Below are 25,235 nucleotides of genomic sequence, written 5' to 3' on the forward strand. Positions count from 1 at the left end.
GCTCAATCCAGTCAGGGAGGGGGGAGCCAGAGGAGAGGAAGTTCGTGTGAGGAGCTGGGAGCAAGAGGCACAAGGAGCTGAGAGTGAGAGGGTGTGCTGCTGGAGGACTAAGGAGTACAAGCGTTATCAGACACCAGGAAGAAGGTCCTGTGGTGAACATAAAGAAGGTGTTTGGAGGAGGCCATGGGGAAGTAGCCCAGGGAGTTGTAGCTGTCATGCAGCTGTTACAGGAGGCACTATAGACAGCTGCAATCCACAGGGCCCTGGGCTGGAACCTGGAGTAGAGGGCGGGCCCGGGTTCCCCCCAAACCTCCCAACTCCTGATCAGACACAGGAGGAGTTGATCCAGACTGTGGGGAAGATCACTGAGGTGAGCAAATCTGCCAATAAGCGCAGGACCCACCAAGGTAGAGGAGGAACTTTGTCACAATATGTTAAGTACGACTGAGCCCAGTACAGACCCCTGGTGGACACCACTATTTATTTACCTCTCTCCATTCTGAAAACTGACCATTTATTCCTACCCTTCGTTTCCTATCTTTTAACCAGTTACCAATCCATGAGAGGACCTTCCCTCTTATCTCATGACATCTTACTTTGCTTAAGAGCCTTTGGAGAGGGACTTTATCAAAGGCTTTCTGAAAATCTAAATACACTACATCCATTGGATCCCTGTTGTCCCTATGCTTGTTGACCCCCTCAAAGAATTCTAGTAGACTGGTGAGGCGTGATTTGCCTTTACAAAAACCATGTTGACTCTTCCCCAACAAATTATGTTCATCTATCTGTCTGTCAATTTTGTTCTTTCCTATAGTTTCAACCAGTTTGCCTGGTACCAAAGTCAGACTTACTAGCCTGTAATTGCCAGGGTCCCCTCTGGCATCATATTAGCATCACATTAGCGCTCCTCCAGTCATTTGGTATAGTAGCTGATTTAGATGATAGGTTACAGACAACAATGAATAGTTCTGTAATTTTCTGTTTGAGTTCCTTCAGAACTCTTGGGTGAATACCATCTGGTCCTGGTGACTTATTACTGTTTAGTTTATCAATTTGGTCCCAAACCTCTAATGACACCTCAATCTGGGACAGTTCCTCAGATCTGTCACCTAAAAAGAATGGCTTCAGCCCTGGCCCCAGCAAGTCTAAGCCAGCCCTGGCGACCCCATTAAAATGGGGTCGCAACCCACTTTGGAGTCCCGACCCACAGTTTGAGGACTGCAGCTCTAATCATTCTCAACATCTGTCTCTGAATCTTCTCTAATTTTGCTATCCCATTTCTGAGATGGGATTCCCAGAACTGAACACATTGTTCCAGGTGAGGCCATTTCATTGATTTGTATAACAGCATTACAATATTTTGAATATTTCCATCTATCCCATTTCACATCCATGCATACTGGATGGGCACAAGACTCATGAGTGGCAAAGCCACAACTGAGTTGGCAGGTCATCTTGAACAAGAGCCAGTTCAGCCTTAGTTCCACGTCACACGGTCACGAATTCTGTTTGTGCAAGATGCTCGAAAGGAAGCTTTTGATACTTAAATTTTACTAAATTTATTTTAATTGGCGCTATCAATGTCCCTTCTCCATCAGCCCAGCCTCATGTCGTTACCGGGAGTCCAACTGCACCGGCCTCAGACGAACAGAAAAATTATAATGACTATGTTTTGGAAACCTCTGAAAATGATCTAAAATAGCTCGTTTCCAATCATGGAGTCACAGCGCTAAGGTCTGAGATCTTGTCATCTGCCAGGGCTAGAAACAAGCGCCTACAGATTCTAGCCCTGAAGGTTCATGAGATATTGGTGTGTAAATGAGTCACTGATTCAGTGGTGGGTCCATCCTGAGCGTTGGGCAGAGATCATTTGGGAGTGCATGGGGTGGAGGAGGAACAGTTTCTGTGGCAGGGTATTCATTCTTTTTACGTGACAGCTGCTGGAGACCCTCTCGGTGATTTGCAATGTTACATATAGTCTCAGCAGAAAGAGACTGGGCAGAGGAGACTGGCAAAGGTGTATGGCTAAAGGTAATTAATGCATGTCTCTGCAATTCATCGCATGGATATCATCAGATCATGTGAGGCGCCTCCAAACAAAGAGACAGAGAGAGGTCTTTGTGAATTGGTTTGCCCTTCACTGGCAGGCGCTGAGCTCGCGGCTATGCCAGGACACATCAGCTGAGTAAGAGCCCACAGCAATGTGTAGGATGCAAAGTGCTGACCCTACCGTCATGGTAACAAAATGCTTCCCTGGAAAGCTATGTCTTGGGGGTTCTTTTTCCTCTGCCTTTGTGTTACTAACTGTGTAACATGCTTCGGGGATTACTTTGCCTGCCAAACAAAGCAGTGGAGACAAGTACTAGCTCACCTGTTGTCACCAGCAGCAGCCCAGCCACAGCCAGCAGGAGGCAGCAATAACGAGTCATCGCCTGCAAGATGAAAAGCACCACAATGACATTTCAGGGCAGAGGAGGAGGCAGGAGAGCTGCCCGGAGGAAGCCCTTGGGATCATGTGTGAAACTCTTGCAACTGAACCAGGCCACCGCTGCAATGATATCGGCACCCACTGGGATTCTGGAGGCCGAATCGGGGCATCAGAGAACAGAGCAAGCCAAATCCAGATTAGATCTCTGGGAACGGAGTGTAAGCGGGTCTGACACTCTCGCTGAGACCCAACTGTGCATGAGTCCTTCACCAACCCCTTTCTCAGCCACACAGCAGAGTAACCTCTGCTTAACAGTTAAACAGGAATCACAAAGGGCCAGATCATGGGTGGGGTTTCCAAAAGCACCAGAGGAAGTCAGGAGCACAAGTACCCCACTGAAAGTCAGCAAGACTTGTGCTCCTAACTCCCATAGGCGTTTCTGGGATCCCTGGCTGTGGTTTAGGCACAGCCCTGAGCAAGGATGTAGCAGGAGTAAGTCAACACGGCTCTTGGAAGCAAAGCGAGAGGGGGAAGGGGAAGGGATGGAAAGAGGAAGAGATGGTCTGGCGTCCTGTGGACTACAGCCCAGTTCCTTCATGCTCTGCATGGGAGCCAGAGCTAACTTGGCTTCACACAGGGATTTGACACATCCAAATCCCGCACTATGGGACAGATTTCACAAGCTACCCAGTGAGCCTCCCAGAGGCACCTGTGGCCGAATGGGCCAGAACCTCACCAGCACCTATATGCACGGGAAGGGCAGGACTGGCGTTAGAGAGCTCCTGCTACTCTGTAAGTGAATGCTGAGGAGGGGGACATCAGGCAGAGGAGAGACAGAGCCCTGGCCGTGGCTGGCAGCCATTGGGGTGCCAGCTGAGGTGCTGGTGGGAGCAGGGCTCCCACGGGGGTTCACATCTGGGGTTTGGCACTGGTGGAGCACTCACTGGGACTCAGAGCCGCTCATGCCCGTTTCCTGGTTCCCTGGCACAGTCACAGAAGATCCCCTCAGACTCAGAGCCTGTAGGAGGGTCGGGGTGTGTGCGCACGTTCGGTGCACGTAAATTATGTATGTGCTAATGGGGGCCAGCCAGCCTATGGCGAGTGGCGTAACGGCAGGCTGGGGAGAGTGCCAGGCCCACAGGGCTTGGGGAGTGTCAAGTGGCTGGATGGGGGAAGTGGGAGGTGGCAGAGTTTGATGGGGTCCTAGAAGAATCCCAGTGATGCAGACTCCAGAACTGAGCCCTTTCCAGAGAGGTCCCCCCAGGACGAGCTGCCATGGGAGTGAGCACTGCTGAGCCACACCCTGCCACACACCCACAGGCCAGGGGCGCGGGCTCAGGGTATAATGAAGTGAAGGCAGGAGGAGGGCACCAGCTGTGTGTCTCTGCAGCTTTGGCTCTTTCCAATGCCCGCAGGCAGCACAGCCCCTGCGGCGCCAGGAGGTCACCAGCTACACTGCCCAGCACAGGCAGGAGCTTCCCCGTATCGCAGAATTCCTGCGCGCTGAGCAGCTGGGGCTGCCGTGCCCAAGGTTAGCCCCTATGGTCTGTGGCTCAGCGGCCTGAGCATTAGGGATCCCTCTAGGCGCCCAGAGCCAGCGGCTGTCTTTGGAAGGGCCCAGTGGCCATGACGCCGGGTGCCACATGGAGGACCTGGCTCCCCTGGCCTCTTTAGCTTCCTGGCAGCACATCCCATGGGGCAGGGTGGGCTCAGGCTGGGCCTGGATCTCTGGGTGGCCTGGGCCTGGCGTGGTCACGGAAGGTCCCCTCAGACTCAGAGCCTGTAGGAGGGTCAGGGCGTCTCCCAGCCTCCCACACTGCAGCGTCCTTTCCCCAGCTGGCCACAGGAGGTGGAGATCCAGCTGATTTAAGTGGGACTCTGCAACCTCAGTTCAGTATGTGCCTCCTCTTTTGGCCCCCCTCCCAGCTCCTCCCCTTCCCCAGGCATCCCAGACCCCACTCCCTCTCAGCCCTCCACCTCCTCCAACCTTTCCCAGCACCTACTCTATAGGCCAGGGGTGCCCAAACTTCAGCCCTGCTCCTGCTGAAGCCCTGAGCCCTGGCAGGCACGCCCCGTGGGGCGGAAGTCCCAAGACCCCCTCCCTGCTGGGATGAAGCCAGATGCAACACCAGGGATGGCACGTGGGGTCACGTTTTTGCCAGGGTTTGCTGACCCTGCTCAGACACTTGCCACAGGGCCCCCTCCTTGCACAGCAGCTGCTGGTGCCAGCAAGCGGGGAGCTGCAGCCGTGGGAAGAGGCAGCAGCAAATGGCTGGGAGCTGCAGGGACACCCGCTGCATTTGCAGCTGCCTCTCCATGCAGAGCTAACAGCCGGGAGTTGCAGGCAGAAGCCCCGAGCTCCCTCCCGCCCGCAGTCTGGTAGGCAGAGAATAAGGCAGCTTGGGAGGCTGCACTTTAACTGTAACTGAGTGTAGGCTATTCTGGGCTCTCTACTTCTTCCTTCCCTGAAGTTGTTGTGTAAAACAAGAGTATACTGGAGCAGCCAGCAAGGGGCTGCTGCCGGCACCCGTCGCCCTGCACCTCCTGGGCTAGCCCTGCTGCTGGCAGCTTGCACGCCCTGGAGCACTTCTGCAAATTCTTTGTGAGCAGCCACCCCACACAGCAACGCCGTCAGGTGCTGCCACCCCTGGGTGCAGCCATGAGCCGCCCAAAGAGTGCCCCGAGCTGCGACCTGGGGGAGGGCCCTGTGGCTGGGGAAGCCACTCATGAGCAGTGAAAACAGAAAATAAAATCCTTTTGCACAAACCTGCCCTCAGCACATCCCTCTGCAGCCGCGGAACTGTAAGCGAAGCCACATCCGCCGGCTGCGTTGAGCAGACCTCCGAGAAGTTCCAGGCCCCGCCCTGTTCACAGGGTGGGAGAGGCTGGGTTGGTCTTTGTGGTTGTGGACGCAGCGGCGGTCACGTGGCAGAATGGTTCCTTTTTGCTCCGGGAACCCCACAGCGCCCAAAGCCTGTAACTTCCTGCCCTGAGGTCATGCCGAGCGCCCGGCTTGTGGGGCTCTAACCACAAACATGAGATGAGAATTTCTAAACTCACTGGCTGAGATGACAGGGGGAGGCAGCCCTTCCTTGAGATAAAGTGGAGTTTCTCTCCCGAACCAGCCGTGGCTTAGCCAGCCTGACAGCAAGGCCCCGAGCCAAGCCGCACTGCTCTCAGCAGAATGGCGCACTGGGGCCAAAGGGAGTGGCTACCAGGGCTGTGTAAGCTGACACAGAAACACAGGTGCTAAGTGCTGTGCAGCTGTCAAGGAGCTGGGGGAACTCCCCAGTAGGGCTCCCCTTCACCCATCACTCCTTTCTCCTCTCTAAAGTCTTCCCCTGGTGCCATTGTGACATAGCAGGGTACAATGCAGACCAGTGAGTAGCTGAGTCCCCCGCTTCCTGACTTGGGGGGCCCTTTACACAGCTTTGCTGCTGTAGCCCCCAGTCCTGGACTGCTCACAGCCTCCCAGCTATGTCTAAGTTACTCCCAGCTATGTCTGTGGGTGCTGCAACCAGCCTGGGTTATACTGCAGGGTGACCCCAACATACCCCAGTCTTAGCTTTCCCCCAGAAAGGTACGTCCTGCACTTCCCAGCCCTCTTCTGCACATACGAGCTTATGTACAGTCCATCATTTAATTACTAGAAGTGATATGCACATATCCTGTTACCCCAAATGGAGTCTCCCAGACAGTTCAATTCAAATAGGATTAGATAAAACAAGTGTATTCACTACGGTGAGATCGAGGTTAAGTGAGGAAAAGTAATGAGGCATACAAGTCAGCAATGCATACAAGAAAAATAGAGATAAAGCCGTAGGTGAGTGATAACTGCTGATAGTGGAGGACACAATGGCAGGGCCCCCAATCGCCACCACTGCCACCAGCAACTTCCTGGTGACTGCCAAGGCACCCTCCAGCAACACCTTCTTGACCATGGCGCTCCCCCCGACTATGGCACCCTGGGTGCTTGCCCAAGTCACCCATCCTTAAGGCCATCCTTGTCACGGGCTGGGCTTAGGGAAAATGGCACCCTGGGCAAACTTATATATTGGCACCCTGGCCCTCGCTGCCTCCTCCTGGTCCCCTACATGTCTCCCCTGGTCTCTGATGGCTTCCCCTTGTTCCCCAATCCCCCCATCTCCCCTGGTCCCTGATGGTTCCCCCCAGTCCCCCAATACCCCATTGCCCCGGCCCCCGCTGCCTGCATGCCCCCATCACCCCAGACTATTCAGATGGCTAAATCGTGTTCAACAGCATTTCAGGTAAAATGACTGTTCCTAACCAGATCAGACATGATAACATGTCATAGGCCATGTCTGGGAAATGCACCACGATAGAAAATGCCTTAACATTGGTAAGCCGGACTTAGCACCTAGTCTAGATGGGAGAGAGCTGTATTTAAAAAAATGTTAGCTGGGCTCCTGGTGTTCACCAGCACCAGCTCAGAGGGTTCTAAACATGGCCGTCTTTGTCTACACTAAGGCAAAACTGTGTTTTAACAGACTGCTAGTTCTGTGAAATCTGTGTTAAAATTTTGACCTATCACTTCAATTCTCTGAGTTTTTCCTAGTTCTGCTTGCAGGCGAGGGGCTCTGTATGGAAGCCAGGCATCTGAGGCAGTGCTACAGCCAGCCTGCAGCAGGGTGGGTTGGGCTGTGTCCCACTGGGTCTATGTACTCTGCAGTGCAAGCCCAGGGTTAGTAGAACTCAATTTAGCTAACCCTCAATGTGTTAACCTAGGGCTGGAGCATGTACAGCAGCGCTGGGGAGCATTTTCCAGCCCGATGCAGCTCCCTGTAGTAGACATGGCCAGCGTAGCCCTACAGTGCTGGCTGCTGCAAGGGAGCAAGGAAAGGGGAATCACGTAAAGAAAAAGGAATAAAGAAAATAAAGGAACACAAGCGTTGCCCTTTCTAGCGTTACTAGGAAAATGGGTTTGAAATATCCTTGAACTCCTGCATAGTACAAGTGAATTATTTCCCCTTGAAACACAAGGGCTATTTCGCTCTCAAATGAAATGGCCAAAATTTGCAGCTCTGATACAAGAAAGGAGCAAATAAACTCTTTCAAAGGCGCTTAGGCCAGAGCACTAAACGCACTTGCTACAAAGATCCCTGTTCAGGATGTAGTGACTTTTTTTTTAAACTCATCAACAGACATAAAGTGTTAGATAAAGTGTGATAGTAATGCAGATAAACAGTTACACGATCAGTGGCAGCGCATCCTCGTCGAACCAGTGCAGCTTTCCTCTCTAGGCTCCTTAGGAGGTTGTTAAGTCTGGGGGTGCATGGGGAAAGGATTCAGAGTCACAGGGTAAGCTAAATAAATGGCATTTCCCATCACAGGTAAAGGGAATTTTGCAGGATACCATGTGACTGGTCTGATGCCCAATTTGTTTAGCCTGATTTTAAGACTGGAAGGGACCATTCTGGCCTGACCTGCTGAATATCAGGCCATGACTTAGGGTAGAACTAGAATGTCTTTTAGAAAGACGCTCAATCTCGATGTAGAGATTTCAAAGGATAGAAAACCCACCACATCCCAGACATAGCCCCTCCATTCACTACTTGGGACAATGCAGCTGTGGGACAGTACCTCACCCCCAGGGAAAGCGTTCATAGATTTTAAGGCTTATCTAATCTTACCTCCTGGATAACACAAGCCAGAGAATGTCACCCAGTACTCTCTGAATCAAGGTCAATCACTTGTGGCTGAACTACAGTTTATCTCTTAGAAAGGTGTCTGTGCTGGATTTAAAGCCTTCATGTAATGGGGAATACAGCACCTCCCCAGGTAAATTTAATCTCACCAAGAATAATATCAAGTTCATCAAGACAACAGGAGGTTATCTAGTCCAACCCCTGCTCAAAGCAGGACCAATGCCAACTAAATCATCCCAGCCAGGGCTTTGTCAAGCCTGACCTTAAAAACCTCTAAGGATGGAGATTCTGCCACTTCCCTAGGGAACCCATTCCAGTGCTTCATCACCCTCCTAGTGAAATAATGTTTCCTAATATCCAACCTAGACCTCTTCCACTGCAACTTGAGACCATTGCTCCCTGTTCTGTCATCTGCCACCATTGAAAACTACCGAGCTTCATCCTCTTTGGAACCCCCCTTCAGGTAGTTGAAGGCTGCTATCAAATCCCACCTCACGCTTCTCTTCTGCAGACTAAATAACCCCAGATCCCTCAGCCTCTCCTCATCCCAGTGCCCTGTGCCCCGGCCCCCTAATCATTTTTGTTGCCCTTGGCTGGACCCTCTCCAGTTTTTCCACATCATTTTTGTACTGGGGGGTTGGAAACTGGACACAATACTCCAGATGTGGCTCCACCAGTGCCGAACAGAGGGGAATGATCACATCCCTCAATCTGCTGGCAATGCTCCTACTAATGCAGCCCAATATGCCATTAGCCTTCTTGGCAACAAGAGCCCACTGCTGACTCATATCCAGCTTCTCGTCCACTGTAATCCCCAGGTCCTTTCCTGCAGAACTGACACTTAGCCGCTCAGTCCCCAGCCTGTGTCAGTGCATGGGATTCTTCCGTCCTAAGAACAGAACTCTGCACTTATCCTTGTTGAACCTCATCAGATTTCTTTTGGCCCAATCTTCTAATTTGTCTAGGTCACTCAGGACCCTATCCCAACCCTCCAGCATATCTACCTCTCCCCTCATCTTAGTGTCACCTGCGAACTTGCTGAGGGTGCAATCCATCCCATCCTCCAGATCATTAATTAAGATGCTGAACAAACATCAACATCCATGGCCCAGAGAACTCCTCAGCTAATTGTTTTAAAACTCTTTGGTGCCAGTTACTCAGTCCTGCTGACTGACAAAGGTTCACTTTAACTGTGCAGGTTAGCATTTGTAGTTTCTGTCGGAATAGAAGGCATGCCATTCTGACGGTATGCTGCGAATGTGGCAGCCAGCTGCTTTCCAAATACAAATATGTTCTGCCTTTTCAGCATTGTTATTGACAGTTCTACCAGCCTTATCTAGGAATGGCACTCCAGCAAGGGTGTTTGGCTATGATAAAACACTGCAGGCCTTGGAGGGAAAGCTGTCTGTGTACAACATGGGAATTCTGATCGATGTTATGAAATAATGTAGCATTGAATGCCTCAGCGTCAGTGGAGTTATCTCTATGCTGTGTAAGCACAGCCTATTTATCGCCCCAACCAGGGACAATGGAGCACCTTAGGCCAGTGGGATGGCTGAAGCCCAGGGACCGGCAGCTGTGTGCATGCCTGGGGCTTAGAGCAGTGGAATTTCCCCTGAAGCAGAACAAAGAGATCAGGTGAAAGCCCCTGAAACTGAGACTAAGGGGAAACTCAGAGGGACTCACATGCAGGGAGCTTGGGCAGGAGAGCTGAGGTGAGGGGCCTGCTTTGGGAGTAGACGGGTCTTGTTTAACTGCAGGACCAGCTGAGGAAGGAGGAAACTAGCTAAACAGGAGAGAGAGAGACCATTATTTGGAGGAGAAGGCATGTGCAGGAGGTGGATCCTGGATTCCTCAGGGGGATCCTGACCCCAGCCCAAAAACAGTCCAAGAGGGGTGAGGAAGCTGAGGTGGGGAAATGTGTGTAGGCATGTATGGATTTGTCTATATCTGTATATATCTTGTGCTAGCTAAAGTAATGGGTGATTGGTTTGGGGGAACCCCTACAAAGCTTCCATGTCTGTCTCCTTCCACGCCCATGTGTCCCTGAAGAAGTGAACTGAAAACCTGGGGTGCTCCCAAGGTTGGAGCTCTGGGAAAGGGTTATGTGCTAAGATACTGCGAGGCTTGCGGGGGGGGGGGGCAGCAATTGTCCAGGGGGAGGAGGGCAGCTGGGCTGCAGGGTATCACTTCGTGAAGGAGTTACAGACAGAAAGCCTGTGCCCCACCAGAGAGGCTATGGTAACCTACTCAGAGTATGGGAAGCTCAGGGTCACACAGGTCTGGCCTGCTGGCACCCAAACCCAACAGCCTGGGGAGTGTGCAGCAGGGGGAGGGCTGTGTGACACTCACCCTCCTGCAAAGTCGCAGGGCAGCAACCAAAGAGGTGCAACCGGAACAGAGGAAAACAAAAAAAGGGAAAGCCACCAGTCGTGGCAGAGATGAAGGGCAGAGTCTGCTCTCAAGGCCTTAGAATCAGTAGTACGTAGCTGCTTACATGGCCTGGGGAGGGATGTCCTTGAAACATCCCAGAATAGTTCCCTCCCATGGTTCCCACAGACCAGGGTTACTATGCTTCAGTTCCCCAAAAGAGGACAATGTGGGGGGGGGAGAGGGGGTACAGCTGGGGCTGCTGGAGGGGTGTGTGTGTGTCCTGGGAGGGGTACCTGGGGGATGCTGGCAGGGTGTGTGTGTGTGTGTCCAGGGAGGGATATCTGAGCGGGGCCGTGCTGGAGCGGTGTGTGTGTGTCCTCGGAGGGGTACAGCTGGGGGTGCTGGAGGGGTGCGTGTGTGTGTCCTGGGAGTGGTGCCTGAGAGGTGCTGGAGGGGTGTGTGTGTGTATCCTGGGAGTGGTACCTGAGAGGTGCTGTAGGGGTGTGTGTGTGTCCTGGGAGTGGTACCTGAGAGGTGCTGGAGGGGTGTGTGAGTGCCCTGGGAGTGGTAAATGAGAGGTGCTGGAGGGGTGTGTGAGTGCCCTGGGAGTGGTACCTGAGAGGTGCTGGAGGGGTGTGTGTGTATCCTGGGAGTGGTACCTGAGAGGCGCTGGAGGGGTGTGTGAGTGCCCTGGGAGCGGTACCTGAGAGGTGCTGGAGGGGTGTGTGAGTGCCCTGGGAGTGGTACCTGAGAGGTGCTGGAGAGGTGTGTGTGTATCCTGGGAGTGGTACCTGAGAGGTGCTGGAGGGGGGTGTGTGTATCCTGGGAGTCGTACCTGAGAGGTGCTGGAGGGGTGTGTGAGTGCCCTGGGAGTGGTACCTGAGAGGTGCTGGAAGGGTGTGTGAGTGCCCTGGGAGTGGTACCTGAGAGGTGCTGGAGGGGTGTGTGAGTGCCCTGGGAGTGGTACCTGAGAGGTGCTGGAAGGGTGTGTGAGTGTCCTGGGAGGGGTACCTGGGGGGTGCTGGAGGGGGAGTGTACTGGGAGGGGGTATTTGTGGGGTACTGGAAGAGGTACCTGGGGCCTCACTCCCAAGGTAGGGGGCAGTGTCACTCCCTGTCACGGAGGTAGGGCAGGTGGAGCACTCTCAGGACACAGCATCAGCTGTCTGTCATCGCCTCCCTGCAGGACTCTCCCCTTCCCTAGACCTGGGAGCCGGGGCCTGGGTGGGCAGGATGCAGCAGCTGCCAGGGGCCAATCAGATGTGGCTGCAGGGAAGGTGCCAATTGGGAGGTGGACCAGTTGGTGCTCTTTCTGAGCTGCAACCTCTGCTCATGAACATTGCCTCTTCTAGAAGAACCTCAGAGTTACGAACTGACCAGTCAGCCACACACCTCAGCTGGAATCGGAATTACGCAATCAGGCAGCAGCAGAGACCAAAAAAACAAAAAGCAAACACAGTACAGTGCTGTGTTAACATAAACTGCTAAAAAAAATGAAGGGATCAAAGGAAAGCAGCACTTTTCTTCTGCATAGTAAAGTTTCAAAGCTGTATTGAGTTAATGTTCAGGTGTAAACTTTTGAAAGACCAACCAGAACGTTTTGTTCAGAGTTACGAACCACCTCCATTCCCAAGGGGCTTGGAACTCTGAGGTTCTACTGTATTCGAAAAAACTGCCAGGTCAGAGGATGCGAATCAAAAAAAAAGCAATGTCTGGGAAAACACGGACATATGGTAACCCTACCCACAGACCACTTGCTGGTGACCTGCTTGCTCACACAGGTTTGCTCTTCTCTTTGTTTCCAGCTGTTAAATTACATCTTAAAAAGCTAAACAAACAAACAAACCAACCAACTTCGAAAAGCGTTGCCAGGATTATTGTCTCATGTAGGTTGTTACAGAGAAGTGATGTGGTCTCAGCTGGGAAGGCAGATGGTCTCTGTGGTTGGGAAGGGACGGGACATTGGCCAGGAGACTACATTATGAGTCACACCGCAATCATCTGAGAAGCCTTGAGCTAGTGAGTGGGCAGACTGGATTAGAACACAGTCGATTGCCACACCACCAGGATTGCAATACCCCAGGTTCAGGGATTTGACTGAAGTGGCTGAAGTTGCAGAAGGAAAGAGATTCGTTGTTCACACAAGTTATCTCCTGTCCAGTTTTGCAATGATGAGAGATGTCTCCCACCAGTGCGCGCAGCATTACACAGCATCACTGCAGGGTCTGTACCAGGAAGGCCATTGTAGCCCTTACCTAGACATAACAAGTAGCTTGCTGAGGTCCTCGACCCTCCCTGAGGGATAAAGACAAAGCAGCAGCTGCGTGGTTGGAAACTTATCACTGGAGTTCAGCCCCTTCCCATCTGACTCTCCCACCATGTGATCTGCTCCTTCCTCTTACTGAACTCACCCCTATTGTTTCCAAAGAAAACCTAGGGAAATTAGCCATATCAAATTCGTGTCTGAAAAGAGAAAAAGTCACTCCCTGGAAACCAATATTTCCAAAGGCCTTTCATCCGTGCCGGGTAGTAGGGCAGGGCCTGTGTGAAATTAATGGGGAATAGCACCAATGCAGCCAGTTTTTTAGAGCCCCAAGGAGCCTTCCCCAGTTGGCCTTCAGCTTACACAGGCTGCCAGTTGGTTAGATCACTCCTTGAGAAGCAGCCGGCGTGGTTCGTGCAAGGCAATCTCACTGGGCTCTCTGGAGCTTGTTCCACAGGCCTGAAAACCTTTCAAATGTTAAAGGCAACTGCTTTGCCCCCCGAATGGGGGGAAATTTCCTCTTTGTGTGCACTGAGGTTTTCTCACGGGGGGAAGCTGGAGTAGCTGGGGAGCACCCCCCAGGTTCTGGACACAGTCATGGGGCACTGGTGTATGCTGGGGGTGCACAGAAATGCCTGGCTTCTTTCATTATTCATACACACCCTGGCATAGCTCAGTGCTACCAGGCTTGGCTTTCTGAGGTGGGAGTGCCACAGGGGATGGATCACTGTGAGCAAGAGTTGTTAGCAGAGGGCTAGCGAGCATGGTGAAGGAAGAGTTATAAGCTCTTGTCATGGTATAATTCCCCACTCTGAACCTTAGCGTCCAAAAGATGGGGTACAAGCATGAATTCCTCTAAGCTCAGTTACCAGCTTAGAACCTGTAGCGCTGCCACCAACCAGGAATTCCAGTGCCTGGTACACTCTGGTCCCCCCAAAACCTTGCCCAGGGACCCCCAAGACCCAGACCCTCTGGATCTTAACACAAGGAAAGTAAACCCTTTCCCTCACAGTTGCCTCTCCCAGGCTTCCCCTCCCTGGGTTACCCTGGAAGATCACTGTAATTCAAACTCCTTGAATCTTAAAACAGAGAGGAAAATGCTCCTTCCCCATCCTTCTCTCTTTCTCTCCCAGATTCTTCCTGAGAGAGAGAGTAATCCTAACACAGAGAGAAATTAGCCTCTCTCTCCCCCTTCCCTCCTTTCTCCCCACCAATTCCCTGGTGAATCCAGGCCCTGTCCCCTGGGGTCTCACACCAGAATAAAAAAAAACAATCAGGTTCTTAAACAAGAAAAGCTTTTAATTAAAGAAAGAAAAAACAGTAAAAATTATCTTTGTAAATTTTAAAAAAATGGAATAGGTACAGGGTCTTTCAGCTATAGACACTGGGAACACCCTCCCAGCCTAAGTATACAAGTACAAATTAAAATCTTTTCAGCAGAATACCAATTTGAACTCCTCCCAGCCAAATACACATTTGCAAATGAAGAAAACAACCATAAGCCTAACTCGCCTTATCTACCTAGTACTCACTAGCCTGAACTTATAAGAGCCTGTATTGGAGAGATTGGAGAGAAACCTGGTTGCACGTCTGGTCCCTCTGAGTCTCCAGAGTGAACAACAACTAAACACTAACAGCACACACAAAAACTTCCCTCCCTCAAGATTTGAAAGTATCCTGTCCCCTCACTGGTCCTCTGGTCAGCTGACAGCCAGGCTCACTGTTCTTGTTAACTCTTTCCAGGCAAAGAGATATGAAGCACTTCTGTTCTATTAACTCTTACTTATCTGTTTATGACAGCTCTTTTCCCTGGGACTGGGTGAAATTCAGCCCTGAGCAGAGGACAAGAACCAGGCCCTGCAAAAGAACCAAACTGGGCACATGCTCGCTCCGAAAATGGGTGAGGCTTTTCTTTTCTGCTGGTTGGTTATCAGAAATTCATGTCCTGTCTAGGCCTGACTGGAGCGCAAGTCAGGAGAACCACCGACATGTAAGCTGAGCTCAGGGGGGACTCAGGACTGTCTGCGTTCTCTCCTCCTGAGAACCCAGTGACCGCCAAGGACTAACTAGCATGTAGGATAAGGGAAGCCTTGGTCAAAGATTCAGTGCCCACAGCCCTACAGCGAGGGTGTTAAGAGCTGCCAGACATCCCTGAGGTGTCCCAAAAGTCTTCACACTGGCACACCAGCCACTTCTGAGGTAAAGAACAAACAGTTTAAAGAATTCAGGCTCCTTCTCCATCATAAAGAAGTAAAAATGGTGCCAAGCCCAGTTTTTTTACAACCCTTTGCAGGTTGCTTTGAGCCCATTTTGAGGGTCAGTGGGCTTTATGGGGTGTTGGCCTCGTGCAGGGCCCTCTGCGCCACAGCACCTTTCACCCATTGTCAGGAGCTCTTCTCTAATATCTGCAAAGGTTCCCTGGGCTGTGTGGCCCCTGCTCCCCCTCCCAGGAGCCTGGCTGATTTTCAGCTGTTGTTTCTGGTCTGAAAGCCATTTTCAGCTCATTTTATGTTATAAAAACTAGCCTGGGAATAGAGTGCAGCCCTCAGCTGAGCACCCTCCAAGCTGAGTGAACTGACAGCCCTGCCACAACCCCCAGACAGCTGCAAAGGGGGTCAGTTTAGAGCAGTCAACTTATCTCCTCCAGACCTTTCCTTCCTTCCTCCCCATAACCACACCCCAGATGCCTTTGCCTACCCACCAACTGGTTATTGGGGTGGGGGAGGGATGACTTGCCCTGCCATTCATTGTCAGGAACCAGTGCAGCATTAATGGCATCGACATTTCCCTTTCTGAAGTGCCCTTACAGCCACTTCCCCTAGCAGCAGGGGTGTGCCCCAGTAGCATTGCCTGACTCAACTTGTTTTCTCCCTCTCAGCCACTGTTAGGGCAGTGGTTCTCCACCAGGGGTACGTGGGGGGTACACAGAGGTCTTCCAGGGGTACATCAACTCCTCTAGATATTTGCCTAGTTTTACAACAGGCTACAGAAAAAGCACTAGCGAAGTCACTGCAAATGCAGATTTCATACAGGCAATGACTGGTTTATACTGCTCTGTGTACGATATGCTGAAATGTAAGTACAATCTTTGTAGTGCAGCCGATTTATTTTCTCATTACATGGCAAACATGAGAAAGGAAGTCATTTGTCAGTAACCATGTGCTGGGGCACTTTTGTATTGTTATGGCTGATTTTGTAAGCAAGTAGATTTTAAGTAGGGGTGACTTGGGGTACACAAGACAAATCAGCCTCCTGAAAGGGTTACGGTTGTCTGGAAAGGTTGAGGACCATTGTGTTAGGGGAATGCCTGCATGTCTTACATTGCACCCTGCTGATGCAGAAACATGTTTCTCCAGCAAAGGTCAGACATAAGTTGGCAGCAGCTTGGGCCCTTATAGCCCTATCTGTCAGCAGTGAGCCAAGGATCCTGACTTTCATTGGGGTGGGGATCTTCCCCCCAGCTTTAGTGCCTCTCTTTCAGAGACTGAGCCAGCTTCAGGCACGGGAATGGGGTCCCACCCCGTTCTGCTCTCCTCCAGTTCCAGTGAGATACTGATGCTGTGCTATGTGTGTGATAGGTTGGATCACAGAAACCCCCCTGGGAGCTGCCAACTGATGCGCTAAGACTACTTCTGCTCCTGTCTTCCCTGCCAGATCAGGACTTCAGCACCCTGTCTTGCTGAGTCAGACACTCCCGTCTGCTCCAACACAGACCCAGGGTCTGAATTACCTGCCCCAAAGCTGCAGGCAGGGGCGGCTCCAGGCACCAGCACTCCAAGCGCATGCCTGGGCAGCAAGCTGCGGGGGGCGCTCTGCTGGTCGCCGCTAGGGTGGTAGGCAGGCTGCCTTCCGTGGCTTGCCTGCGGAGGGTCCACTGGTCCTGCGGCTTCGGTGGACCTCCTGCAGGCATGCCTGCGGAGGATCCGCTGGTCCCATGGCTTCAGTGGACCTCCCGCAGGCATGCAGATTCCCGCATGCCTGCGGGAGGTCAGCAGAAGCCGCGGGACCAGCGGACCCTCCGTGCTTGGGGTGGTAAAATGTCTAGAGCCGCCCCTGGCTGCAGGTTTGCCTGGAAGCAGCTCACAGAAGTGTGCTTGTCTTTAGCACTCAGATGCCCAACTCCCAATGGAGTCTAAACCCAAATAAATCTGTTTTGCCCTGTATAAAGCTTATGCAGGGTAAACTCATAAATTGTTCACCCTCTATAACACTGATAGCGAGAGATGCACAGTTGTTTGCTCCCCCAGGTATTAACACATACTTTGAGTTAATTAATAAGTAAAAAGTGATTTTATTAAATACAGAAAGTAGGATTTAAGTGGTTCCAACTAATAACAGACAGAGCAAAATAAGTCACCAAGCAAAATAAAATAAAATGTGCAAATCTACGTCTAATCAAACTGAATACAGATAAGATCCTCACCAGTTCCAGAATTCTCCCTTTTACAGACTTATCTCCTTTTAGCCTGGTCCAGCAATCACTCACACCCCTTTGTTCCAGTTTCTTCCCAGTATCCTGGGTGGGTGGAGAGGCTCCCTCTTTAGCCAACTGAAGGTAAAATGGAGGGGTCTCCCAGGGGTTTAAATTGACTCTCTCTTGTGGGTGGAAACCCCCTGCTCACTCCTATGCAAAGTCTAGCTCCAATCTGGAGTTACCTGGGGAATTCACACAGAATCATAGAATATCAGGGTTGGAAGGGACCTCAGGAGGTCATCTAGTCCAACCCCCCCTGCTCAAAGCAGGACCAATCCCCTGACAGATGTTGCCCCTTCCTAAAGAGGCTGACCAAATGCCTCACAAAGCTTGCTTGATTTCTAAGTAAGTATACAGCCAATATTCTTAACCTCAAGTACAAAATGATATATGTGTACAAATAGGATGAATAGATCCAGTAGACCATAACTTTTACAGAGATATGTTACACGGCACAGGCAGCACAAAACATATTCCAGTTATGGCATATTCCCATAAAGCATTATGGGGTACAGCGTCACAACATGATCTCAGGCTTTTCTGCAAAGTCAGACACAAGCTTTTCATGGCAGGAGCCTTTAGGCTCTGGGGGAAGGCGAAGGAACTGACTTGGTGAGACACCGCGCAGGCTGGTCCCACTGCAGGCAGCTTTTCAGGGGCCCTGGCAGAAGAGAAGAGAGATCTCTCAGTCTCCCTCCCTGCAGGGGATTAGAGCTGGCTGTGAGCATTGCCAGAGAGCCTGCCTCATGGCCAGTCATGGCACTGAGGAGATCTCTGTGGTTAATGACTTCTTCCCCATGCGTTCGGGTTGGGTTTCTGTGGGGTGCTGGCCTGTGCTGCACAGGAGGTTAGACTAGATCACTGAGTTGTCCTGTCTGGCCTTATACTCCATGACTAACAGCAGCGTCACCGAATCGCTGTCCCACAGGCACGCCCTCACAGCTCTCCTCGGGACACCAGTGGTCTGTGGGGTGACTTGGCCCTGCAGACAGTTGACACTCACTTCCATTCCCTCATCTTTCAAACCAACAATGTCCCATAAATCAAAAGCAATAAACACAAGAGCTTCTGCCCCACCTGGACTTGTCTTCGGTTCCACTCTCCAGTGTCCACGGCAAACAGAACAAAACTTCTGCCCGCTTCTTCAGCTCAATTCTCTGCAGATGCTTCACCCCCTCCCAGGCCATGCACAATTCTTCCTTGCTTTTTGTATCGAATGCTGCCTCCGGGAGGCCCAGCTCCCCTCAAACCTCTGACCCTCACGGCTTCTTCTCTGGCATCCTTCTCCTTGTCTGCCTCTTCCCAACTAGTGGCCTGGGATGTGGCCTTTTCCAGGGCCTCCTCTCCAGCTTCCCCCTCCCTACAGGGGACCTTCTCCCACTGGCAGCTCCTTATAGGACATATCGTCCTTGATTAGTACACAGGGCTGGCTGGCTAGCCACCTGCAGTAATACCCTCATTCCAGAGCCATGTCAGTCAGTGTTCCCCTGTCACAGCCCTGCTGGAACCTATTTCCAAGGCACCTGTTCAGTGCAATCCCCACCAGCCAGACTTCAGTTATGAACCCTTGAGCCCTGCAGGCACCATTTGATGAGCTAGGTCAAAGAAACAACCAACACTGAAATATTGCTCTTGTTACGAAAAGGGGGTTTTGTCAGAGTGCTGACGTGCAGCTTCCTCCTGAGAAACTCTGAGGAGGTGTGAAGTGCAGGCTCACACATACTCTCTGCACCACCTCGCATCGTGCCAACACTTACACCGCAGAGCAGCTCAGATCCAGAGTCGGCACAGACACGGAGGGCTTGGCTGGCGGTGCACTGAGATAGGTTCACCCCTGCTGTGCCCCAAACTCCCTGCATCAGTGGAGGCCACGACACGGGGATTCCTCACCAGGGAAGGGCAGGCTGGGTTCCCATCACTGTCCTCCCTTGGGGATTATGGCAAGGAAAGGCTGTTTTTCCTCTCTCCAAGGGGATGTAGCAGCTGCACTAGTACTGCAGTGAATCAGTCCCTCACCAGGCTTTCCCCATCATTAGCTGGCTGCATGTACTCCAGGAGAGGGGAGCAGGCCCGTTATACCACTGCATGCCCTGACTGGGCAGATGTTCCATCCCAGGACCAGCTGGGAGGTTACATTTTTCCCACTCTCCACTTTCCAAATACGGAATCACTTCAGCTTCACATGCACTGAATCCTGTAAACGCTTCTTGCTCCAGAAAATGGCAGAATTTGTTCTCCCAGTGTTACCCAGCACGACTTGGCCCTTGCAAGCACACCAGCCCGAAGACAGGATCCTAAGAACCGTGTTGTGCAATGTCTGCTGTGAGTTAAGGCTTGAGTGCCTAGGTTGCATCAGTTACAACTCCAGCACATGGGGTTCTCCTCAGACATATCCTAGGGGCATTGCTGAGTTTCCATGTTTGATTGGGAGATTTCAACGTACAATTAACAAGTCTGCTCTTCTCTTACTGCCATAAGGGCCAAGACCTTGAAATCAATGGAAGTTAGGAGCCTAAATACCTTTGAAGATCTGGGCTTAACGGTTCTGTGCCTTTTGGTAGCCACACTGCAGCATTTTGATATGAAACCTCCTGGCGTTTAACACGGAAGGGAAAGCTGGTATCATTTCTCCTTTTGCTTAGTTGTGCAATATTGGAAATGTTCCTATTAACGCCTTGCTGACAATACACAGTGCCTCGTTCTAGCATAGCTAGTTATGGGGCACCCCGTGCTGCAGGGCCTCAGAATCTTTACTGCATTGTTCCCCATAACACCCTTGTGAGGCAGAGCATTAGCCCCACTCTGCTGAGGGGAACAGAGGCCAGTGACTTGCCCCTGGTCAGACAGGAAGACTGTGGCAAAGAATTGACCCTGGGTCACTGAAGTCCCACACCAGACCTTCCTTCCTGAAGTTAGCCAGTGGGCCACTCCCTTAGGGGCAGGCGCTCATCTCTGCCTCACTAAACAGCTTTCCACTGTAAGCCCAGGTTTGCCATTGTGGCCAAATCCAAGGGGAAGGTTCCTTTTGACCTCAGAAGTCTTACTGGAAAGGAACTGAGCAAGGTGGTTTTGACTCTCTGGCCAGGGGGTGAGGGCTGTCAGTCACACTCTGGAAATTCTTGCAGTGCTTTTTTTGCCACCTCATCTCTACAACAGCTTATCCTAAAGACTTTCCCCTGGTGTGATTACTGAGGGCTTGCTGAGGCCTCGGGCTTTCACAAACCTGCTTCAGGGTTTGGGGCACTTCCCATTCCCCGCTGACCTAGGAACAACGGGCCCTAGTGGTCTTCAGAGGCCTGGCAGCCCTGGGGAGCTCAGGTGTGTGGTAGGTATAGCTACGGAGCTGCCAGGGTTGCGTTCTGTATAGGGCCCCTTTAAGTGGGCTCTCCCAAGCCAGCTGTCAATCTGGGCTGCAGTCAGGGGCAGCCACACACCGGGCTCTTCCCCAACCCTCAGCTTGTTCTTTCTCACTGGTTTCCCCTGAAGTAACTTGAGAGCAGGCGGCTGCTCTGTGGGTATGAAAAGCACAGCGCTGTCAGGACGCAGGAGAGAGCTGCATTAGCCAGCAGCCGGAGCAGAGAGCTGGAAGCCAGTAATGGCTGCGTTCTGTTCTCAGGCTCTTCCAGTTTGACTCAGCTTCTTACCTGATGAACTCACCCTCACAGCCTCTCCCCATAAGCTATCCTTAACCCCAGTCTACCAAGGGGCCAGCCCAGGCTCCAGGAGGTGTGAGGGATAGCTCAGTGGTTTGAGCATTGGCCTGCTACCCCCAGGGTTGTGAGCCCAATCATTGAGGGGGCCATTGGGGGATTGGTCCTGCTTTCAGCAGCGTGTTGGACTAGATTATCTCCTGAGGTCCCTTCCAACCCTAATGATCTATGAGGGGAGGTGACTGGTCTACAGGCACATCACACCGTATGTTGGGGGCAGAGCCAGGTTTTTCCTTCTTCCAGTCCATTAACCTAGATCACTACACTGCGGTACCCTGCCCTTCCATGCAAGTTACTGACCCTCTCCGGGTCCAGCCTGGACAATAATGCTCAGCCATATACTGCCTAGTGGGCTAGGCAGAGCAATAATTTCTGCCTAGTGCAAGGAACAAAGAAGCGGGTCACACAGCGAGGCTGGGGGGCATCCTCCTGGAAAGCAGCAGCTCTGAGAAGGGTGTGGGGTCCCTAATGAAGAACTGACTGCACACAAGCCATGGAGAAAATGGCTACCCTACCAGTAACAATGAGGAGGCTGGTGGCACCTTAAAGACTAAGAGATTTATTTGGGCATAAGCTTTCGTGGGTAAAAAACCCACTTCTTCAGATGCAGGTTTTTTACCCAAGGAAGCTTAAGCCCAAATAAATCTGTTAGTCTTTAAGGTGCCACCGGACTCCTTGTTGTTTTTGTGGATACAGACTAACACGGCTGCCCCTTGATACCCTAACAATACTTGCATAGATTGTGGTACCAATAAAACCTCACTAAATTTAAATGAATTTAACTGATCTGAAGTGATCTTTTGATGTATTAACAGTGGACTAGCAAGTAGGAGCAGGGATTTGGTATTGCCTCTGTATTTGGCACTGGTGTGATGGCTACTGGTGTCCTCATATCAGGAAGGGTATCGAACAGTTGGACACGGTTTAGAAGAGAGACTCGCACAAGATCGGGGGATGGAAAACCTGTTTTTATGGTGAGAGAATAAAGGAGCGCAATCTTCTGAGCATATCTGAGAGAAGGCGAAGAGGTGACTTGACTAGCATCTGCAGGTACCTCCACAGAGGAAAGCTGTCTGATACCAGAGGGCTCTTTAGTCTGGGAGACAAAGGCAGAATGAGGGGCTTTGGCTGGAAATTAAACTCAGACAAATTCAAACTGGAATAAAAAGAAAAGTTTTAGCAGTGTTCAAATGGTGCCACGAGATTTGTGATGGATTTTCACCACCTGGCTTCTTTAAATTGAGATTAGATATCTTTCTAAAAAATGCGTTTTATCTCCACAATAACTTATTGGCAAATCACTGGGTGACATTCTCTGGCTGGTAGTTATACAGGAAATCAGACTAGATGATCACAATCTAGTGATCAAGGACTCTGAACATGGTTTTCAAAGTAGAAGATGCTCTCAGAAATGTTATGTTTTGTACTGGTATGCAGAGTAAAAGAAACTGGAATAAAAATAGAGATGAAACAAACAAAACCAAGTGACTAAGGCAGGATGTGACTGCAGTGGCAAAAACCATGACAGCTAGGCTCTTCTCACATGTGTTTGCGCCTCAGTACGATTCCTCTGCAAATGGTTCCAAATTTGGCTCTGAGTCTGTCCTGGGGAGCAGAAGGTGGGTTATGGGATTTTGACTACTATGAAGTGGGGCAAAACAAAGCTGATTGTAAAATAAAGGCTATTTATTTGACCTGCATTCCCATGACACACGCAACACTGACTCCAGTTTGTTTGCCCCAATGGAAATGACCTGCCATAATCCTGCCCCTGTGTTGTGTAGCTCTCCTCCCATTGCTCCTCTTGTCTCCCTGGGCCATGTGATCATGGGCGGCGAGTATCGTAGGCAGGGGTCGGCTGTGCCTTCACAAACACCCTAGCTTGACGCCGCCCATGCTCCGGCCCCAGGCCAGGCCCCCGCTGCGTTCCAGCGCTCTGCTTTGGCTGGCCCAGGCTGGCCTGCCTCCTGCAGGGAGTCAGGGTGGCTGGTGCTGGTGCATTGCTGCTCAGAGCACAGGGCTGGCCACGCCACCCAGAGCCAGGAGTGCTGCAGCACACCAGGGGAGGCCACGCCGCCCAAAGCCCCCTGGCCACTCGGCGCTGGAGCCATGGCCCGCAGTGGGGGTGCTATGGGCTCCTGCGGGAGATGGGGGACCTTGGGCGGGAGGGGCCAGGGGCTGGCCTTCCCCGATGGCCAAGTCACCAGCCGCCCATCATGTGATGTTGTACCTGCCCTAGACTGTGAGCTCCTCAGGGCCATGGCATTTGTCTGTAAAGGGCCCGACACATCTTTGGTTCTGTATTAACAACAACTGTTAGCAGTGTCACTGGGTGTCGCATGGAGGAGCAAAGACAGCAAACAGCAGGTGACCCATCTCCTTGCCTAGCTCTGTTACCTTCCATCGCCTGGGCAGGCCCGAGCCCACAACGCAAAGGAGCCCTGGCTTAGCAGATGGCTGCCCTAGTTCCAGCCGGGCAGCACTTCCGAGATAGTTACATGCGTCCCGGAGCCTCTCTTCAAACAAATGAATAAAGCAAGCAGAGGGCATTCCCAGACAGCCAGGCAGAAAGCAGGAGGAAAGCCTGCAGCTACCTATCAGCACACTACAGCCAGACTGGGGCCTCTCCCTGTGTGGGGGGCTGCGTGTGCTCCCCCTTGGCCCCTGCTGGGGCTGAGCAGAACCTCGCTGGGGATCCACATGTTGAAGGTGACATTGACCCTGTCATTGTTCAGAGCACGAAACTGCAGTCTGATCCCGGGGCAGCCTGTTGACTGTAATGCCACATCCTGTCCGGCTCTCTGATGATCTGGGGTTGGCTCCCAGCTGCACTAGGGTTCATTACTGAGTGTGTTGACTTTGTTAATATCTGCATCTGGGTTTGTAACGAACACAAGGGCAAGCCCAGAGAGAGGGCACGCTGAAATGCTAGACAGTATTCAGACACATTGCCCTGTACAGACAGGAAGAATCAGCATTTGCAAATACTCCAGGGGAAACTAAAACCGAGAGTCCAGACAATTGGCATATTTCTCCTTTTAGCTTCCAGGCATAGCTAGAGTTAGAACGCACAGAAATCAGATCAGAGCTCACCAGCCCAGTCTGTCATAGATTGTTACTACCAGGAGCAATCACAAAGCATGCTGCAGACCATCAGCTCCAGCATGTAACCAACCTGCTGGCAAACCCCTGTAATCTTGGCCATTTTCTGAGTGACAGATGTGTTTCCCTGGCCTAACATACACTAGGCACTGTTCTGTCCGTGTGCACAGATTGAGGCTCCCATCCCCCACTGCCTTGTTCCTGGGCAGCCATGTGCACCAACGCAGACTGAGTGCCAAGCGGGGGTTATCAGACCAGAACGGTGGCATTTTACATCCACCCTGCCATGCTTTACACCCCCAGGGACAGAGCAATAGTGCTGGGCCCCAAATCCTGCCTATCAATCCCCAACAATCCCGTGCCTGTCTCCCCCTCTGAAACCAAGCACATTCAAAGCCAGAGCTTGACTTCAGAAAGGGGCTATCCCCATCCCGACGGCAGTGGACAATAAGGCTCTGAGCTTTCTGTCTCCTTGGCACACCCGTGGGACGCAGGGCAGTGCTGTAGCTCCCCCAGCACGGGTGGGGACAGGAGGCCCAGAAAGCAGGACACCTGAAGCACAGCAGGGAACTGAACATTGGCTTCCCCAACAGACTGTTCCGAGCTGTCTGGAACACACATCAGGAGACCGCGGATCCCTCCTGGAAAGAGTGGAGTGTAACCCAAGCAATATGCTACTATACAGTAAGCAATGCAATGGGAAAATCCAGCCGGGCAGAGCAGCTCACCCTGCAAAGGAATGGAAGCACCAGGAAAGAACTGTTTTTACCATACATCAAGTCTTCTCCTTGGCTCCCGCCCAGCTGCTTGCAGGCTGTTGTGAAATCAGTTGTTGGGTGTGAAGTTCCGCAGTGAGGAGTAATCACTTGCTGGTGATCTTTGCAATACGCTCTGCTGCTTTTTGCTTCCTACTGCTGCTATATAGGCAGCCTGTGTGGGACAGGGAGGAAGTGAAGGGTTGGGTGTGGGTGGGGCTGGAGGTTTTCTGAAAGTACCAAATAGCTGCGTTTGAATGCCTCCAGCTCTGAGTCTGGTAGCTTTGGGGGGCGGGGGGGGAGTAGCAGTCAGTTGCTTGGCCTGGGGCTCAGTTCTGCCCCTTGGGAAGTTTCACCAAACTTAACATGCCTCTCAGGGCTGTATCACCTGGTGCTGGCAGGGAAGGGCCTCCATCTCCCCCCGAGACACTGCTTCACACTGGCAGCTCCTCGGGGCAGCACGTG

The 25,235-nt window shown here is 51.9% G+C and overlaps 1 protein-coding gene across 4 annotated transcripts in view; it reads right to left on the reverse strand.

Annotated features, from left to right (window-relative positions):
- Positions 1 to 24,929, reverse strand: part of ITGB2 (integrin subunit beta 2) — a 51,591-nt gene extending 26,662 nt beyond the window's left edge. The window contains exons 1-3 of one of the 4 annotated variants that reach the window (XM_050916500.1): positions 24,790 to 24,929; positions 5,196 to 5,292; positions 2,372 to 2,432 (exon numbers count right to left, since the gene is read on the reverse strand). In XM_050916500.1, coding sequence (XP_050772457.1) covers positions 2,372 to 2,429 — 58 coding nt within the window. In that variant the 5' untranslated portion in view covers positions 2,430 to 2,432; positions 5,196 to 5,292; positions 24,790 to 24,929. Of the gene's footprint in view, positions 1 to 2,371; positions 2,433 to 5,195; positions 5,293 to 24,743 lie in introns of all 4 variants that reach the window. The other 3 variants (XM_050916499.1, XM_050916498.1, XM_050916496.1) reach the window with 3 other exon arrangements.
- Between the last annotated feature and the right edge of the window lie 306 nt (positions 24,930 to 25,235).

This window comes from Gopherus flavomarginatus, chromosome 10 (assembly GCF_025201925.1).
Source record: "Gopherus flavomarginatus isolate rGopFla2 chromosome 10, rGopFla2.mat.asm, whole genome shotgun sequence".
NCBI classification, from domain to species: Eukaryota; Metazoa; Chordata; order Testudines; family Testudinidae; genus Gopherus; species Gopherus flavomarginatus.